Source organism: Formica exsecta, unplaced genomic scaffold (genome assembly GCF_003651465.1).
Source record: "Formica exsecta isolate Colony F162 unplaced genomic scaffold, ASM365146v1 scaffold117, whole genome shotgun sequence".
NCBI lineage: Eukaryota > Metazoa > Arthropoda > Insecta > Hymenoptera > Formicidae > Formica > Formica exsecta.
This window is the reverse complement of record NW_021848510.1, coordinates 768,432-773,959: the sequence shown is the minus strand read 5'-3', so window position 1 is coordinate 773,959 and position 5,528 is coordinate 768,432. Positions and strand designations below refer to the sequence as shown.

Sequence of the window (5,528 nt, the reverse complement as noted above, 5' to 3'; positions counted from 1 at the left end):
TTTTTGCACAGTTTTTACACCGTGGAAGCTTCTCGAAAAATACGTCTGTTTCTCTTTTTCTGTCCATTCATCCATCCGTTCTAACTGTACATTGACGAATTTACATGGTGCGGAATCAAATGAATCAAGCATTAAGAAAAAAAAAACACGAATGTTGACGGATACATATTTATTTTTCGAATTTCGTTGCAAAATTCAAAGATACGTTTATTTCAAAGATGCATCTTCTTTTTATGGAATTAGCCTTGGGACACGCAAAGATTTATTTATAAAATCGTAAACATTGACAAAACTGACAAAAAGTATTGTACCTACATTTTTGAACATCTTTTCTTAAATTTATGAAATTTCTTTTTCTTTTATTTCTTTTTAAGGATAACGATTTAGGATCAGACCTCAGACCTTTTCCTTTCTGTTTTTTCTTTATCCGTTTTCCTACTTTCTTAGAATTTTTAGAAATTACCGTAGCCAATATTGTCATATTTTAGTTTTCGAGACTCCCTCGGCGACGAGTCATTATTGTCAGTGAGTCGGTACTATTTTATACAAAAGGTTCACATTTTTTCTAAAATATTTCTAAAGAATTATGTAGAAAATTTAACTGTAGGGGATTCAAATTATTTATTAAAGAAACGTAAGACAAAACCGTCCCGTGTGCCCGAAATTCAATGTTTGATCGATTTCGGAGTTACTGCCTTTTATAAAGACACAATATCAAACGATATCGAGAAAACGCAGGAAAAACGTTGGGGCGAGTGAAGCTTGTTCAATGTCAACACCTGCCCAATGTCATCGGCGCGTGCCCCTTTTCGTTCGCAGGCTCGACTATGGGGTAATCATGATGTTGGAACATTTTTTAACCGGGACAAAATTAAGTATATCGAATATAGTTCAAGTGCAAAGTATATTCCGCGTGAAATTTTCATTAAAATTTAGACAAGAAAAAAATATGTAAAACCATCACATAATATAACATCAATTATTACCATGCAAAAAAAAGTTACACGTGGCCAAGATACTATCGTTACCTAATAACTTTTTACGACAAATTATTAATAAACGACGAAACTTGTATCAATTATATCGATCGAATTATTGCGGCGCCACAATTACGTTGTAAAAACCTACAATTCCAGCCCTTATCGCTTTATGTATTCGAAAATCTCGAGGGGCAACGGCAAGATGGGCCGAGGTACCACCGCCAATATACCGTATGGACCTTTGCACGGTAGGCAGGAGCCTACAGATGGCAAGCGATCCCTTGCTTAAATTTTGACCGCGGGTACCAACGACGACGACGACGCGTTGCTCCTCGTGCCGCCGTGCCACCTGCTCAACACGTAGAGAGGCCGGGCCTCTATTCGTTAAACGTCACGATTTTCTACAGACACGAGCGCAATATTTCGATATGATGAATCGTCTCTAATCAATTATATTTAACTCGAATTATGCTTTGAAAATCTCACAACTTTTTTTTCTTTTCTCGTCTCTCTGTCCAATTCATTTTATTTTCACAATGTCACACATGTCACGTGCCAAGAACAGAGCAAAAAAATATGTGTGACCTACAAGAGAGTTAAGATAAAATAATAATAACTATATATGACATAACACAAAGAGACAATTTTATCATAGATCTCACGAGCACGTTATCGCCGCTCGGGATTTATCCATCTTTTCGAAGGTGTTCCCTTTTTCGTCGCGGCGGAATCCTTTTTCTTTTCTAAAGAGAACCGCATTCTCCACTCGCATCCGATCAATCGGATCGTTTCTCACGCTTCGATCTTTTTCCCTTCCGCCGCGTCGCGTAACTCGTATTTCCACGTGCGTATGCAACGCACAGAGAAAGAGAGAGAATCTTGCAGGCAGGCAGGAGACGTACATTACGGTCCAAGAGCGACAGAGAGGGAGAGAAAAAATAGCGTCGAGAGTATTGAATTGCAGCAGCATGTATTTAGAAACGATCGCTCTCGCGCGGCCACAGGCGATGTTACAGTTCGGGACGAGTTTTGAAAAAGCTTTGTTCGCGTTCTCGAGAGCGAGGAAGTGGGTCTGTCACGCGCGCGCGGTGCACGTATGTGTGTGTGTGTGTGTGTGTGTGAGCGAAGCGTTATATCCCGCGCGCTGGCGCACTGCCGGAAGTCGGAACGCGCATAATGCTCCTGCTGGGTGCGCCCGCTCGATGCCTATTTTTCGCTTCACTGGCAGATGGAAAACAATATAACGATCTCGGATTTTAGCGGAGCGACTCTCTCTTTCGACGTCCCTTCGTTAAAATCGCCTTTTTCACCAGCATCGTCCTAAACGCGCTTCTTCCCCTCTCTCCTTTCCTCGATGGTTTTTCCTTTTCTGCGAATCGATGAAAATTCTAGGAAGGTCCAAAAAATGCCATACTGCAGGCATAAGGTCATCCTTATAACTCTCCACGATATGGATATAGTTTTTCCGCCCTTTTGCGAGTTTCGTTGTCGAGATTGAACCAAGAGACATCAAACGGATAAAAGTAGATGGATAATTTTATTGATATGAGATATAAACATTACCTACTTTATTGACCGTAGTTACGCATGATCCCTGACTCACTAATGTTATCAACAGATTTGTACGACGTTCACTATTCCGGATTCTACACACGCGGGCTTGCCAGAATAATAATGCGAGATACATATATATATATATGTTTAACGGGATGTTGTACAATTGGTTGGAGCCTTTCACATTTTGGTCGACACGAATCTGCTCCGACGATCTCGGATCTCGTGTCACGATGACAGGACTAGAAAGCGGTCTTTCTTTATTGCGTCCCGGGACAGAGTCATATTTGAGAAACACGCCCGACAGTCAAATTACAATCTCTATATTAAATATGTAGTCTAATAAATGTGCCAATCGAGTTCGCGACAACATCTGTTATTTCGCAAATTACAGCATAATCTACTTCCTGAGACCTTCGAGAGATCCTCGATAAATTTGCGTAATAGTGTGTCGTCGATCGCGATACTCGCTGCTATGCAGACACTGCTGAATGATTCATAAACGCAGAAAAAATTATCAAATTTTATACATATATACACTTTAAATTTATATATTTAATTTAAAAAAAATATTTATATATATATACAATATTAAATATATATTAAGAAATATGAATGGTACCAAAAATAACACAGTGCGAGTGGTGTTTATATCTTTGTTGCTGGATCTGCTAGCGTTTACAATGATATTGCCGCTGTTGCCAGCTCTATTGGATCATTACAAAGAGATAGAAAATGGACGTGGATTATACTCTAGCACTTTGAGCTATATAAAGAGCATACAAGTATTCTTTGATGCGCCAGATAAAGTCAGTACAGTTCTTTATGGAGGTTGGTAACTGAAATTTTCATTCATAAGTAATCTTGCATATATCTAAAAGTGGCATTTTTGTGTAAGATATTAAATATATGATACATGCTATAAGATTGATAACATAAATTTTATTACAGGTTTCCTAGGCTCTATGTACTCTTTCTTGCAATTTCTTGGATCGCCAATCATAGGAGCTTTATCTGATATTTATGGACGAAAACCTCTAATGCTTTTATGTCTAATAGGCATTTCACTCTCGTATCTTTTATGGGCATTCTCCACAAATTTTGGTATATTTGTATTGGCGAGATTTGTGGGTGGTATCAGTAAAGGAAACATCAGTCTGTCAATGGCTATTATCAGCGATGTGACTTCCCCAGAAACAAGAGGAAAGGCAATGGTAAAAAGCAATAGATAAAGGTAAAATGTTAAAATGAATACTATTTACTTAAATTGTGTTTTTTGTTGCTTTTTGCAGGCGCTTGTGGGAATAGCCTTCTCCATAGGTTTTGTGGTAGGGCCAATGATAGGGGCGTTTTTCGCTTGGATCTCGAGTGGTAATAGGGAAGGCACATGGTACGTGATACCGGCCTTGTTTGCATTCTTCCTGGCTTTAAGTGACTTATTTTTCGTTGCTTACTATCTCAAAGAGAGTCTACAATTAAAACACAGAGCGACCACTTTAGCGAAAGGACTATCTGGGGCAATTTCATACATTAATCCTATAGATCTTTTACAATTTAATGGAGTGTCCATCTTGAGTCATCAAGGTATATATTTCTGATATAAAAAGCAATTTATGTCTTGTATATATTTCATGGCAGAGCACAATGTTATTATAATCAATATTTTTATAACACTATAATTGTGTTACTTTTATTTTCAGACCGACAAGATTTAAAAATATTGGGTCGAGCATATTTTATATATCTATTTATCTACAGCGGTTTGGAATTCACTCTGACATTCCTGACACATCATACATTCGGATTTACGAGTATGCAACAGGGCTGGATGTTTCTCGGAATTGGACTGACCATGGCATTCTTACAGGGTGGTTGGGTGCGACATATCCCCCCAAATAGAACAAAAGCAATCAGCGAACTGGTAAAGAAGCCCAATTCACATAATCGTTTATTCGAATTTCCCATTTTTATATATTCTGAGTAATATTTTTTTATTTAATAATATTTTTATTCTAGGGTTTGTGGCTAATAATTCCCGCATTTATATGCATCGGTGTCGCTACCGGTGTACCGGTTTTGTTTGCCGGAATTTTTCTTTTCGCAGTTTGTGAGCATTTTGTTTATTTATTTATTGTCGATATCATAAATTACTCGAGTTTATCATTAAGAGAGCACGATATCGATACGCAATAATATCGTAATAACTATTATTTTATATTTCGTCATTTATTATAGCCACTGCCATGGTTGTTACTTGTATGATGACTCTAGTGACGCGTATTGGACCTGAACATCAAAAAGGCGTAATTACTGGTACATTCCGTTCTCTCGGTGCGTTGGCTCGCGCTTGTGGACCTATCGTTGCATCTTCAGGTATTAAAGTGAATCAAATTCGTTGTGAAAATACTTCTATTTCATCGATCTCGTTTTCTCTGATGCATCTTGTTTTCTATTTCAGCATTTTGGTGCATTGGAAGTACCTCGACCTATCTAATCGGCGCTCTATTTCTCACGCTACCGCCGCTCATTTTGCACGGCATGCGTGCTTTATGATATTTGATACGGTCAAATATTATCTTATAATCGGTCTTTTTACTTTAAACAACTACTCGATCAACAGTATTTTTATATTTTTAATTTTTATTATATATTATTGCCTTTGCTGCCTTTTAAAGATAATATGTAGAAGCTTTATACTTTATATAATAGTAATATATGAAAGTGTAATAATTGCTGTTAGATAGTTAATGTACACACTTACATCACACTTATGTAAAATCGTAAAAAAGAATTTTACAAAATTTTTATATATATAAATTATACATTTTATACACAAAGGCTTGTATATGTATATTATTATGTGGAGTTACATCCGAATGAATTCTCTATGTTGCTTTTATTTATTATAGTTATAATTTCTATATTTTTCTTCGAAACCTAAAAGTTAAGTTAGACGGACATTTATTTACATAAGCGTATTGCGCAGAAGACTGG

The 5,528-nt window shown here is 37.1% G+C and overlaps 1 protein-coding gene across 1 annotated transcript; it reads left to right on the top strand.

Moving 5' to 3' along the window:
* The first annotated feature begins 2,612 nt into the window (after window positions 1-2,612).
* LOC115240583 (major facilitator superfamily domain-containing protein 10) lies at window positions 2,613-5,302 on the top strand. Its single transcript, XM_029815815.1, has 7 exons — window positions 2,613-3,365; window positions 3,486-3,748; window positions 3,827-4,118; window positions 4,235-4,455; window positions 4,551-4,641; window positions 4,770-4,907; window positions 4,993-5,302. The coding sequence occupies exons 1-7, from the start codon at window positions 3,146-3,148 to the stop codon at window positions 5,085-5,087; spliced, it is 1,320 nt and encodes a 439-aa protein (XP_029671675.1). The 5' UTR covers window positions 2,613-3,145; the 3' UTR covers window positions 5,088-5,302.
* Window positions 5,303-5,528: the final 226 nt, after the last annotated feature.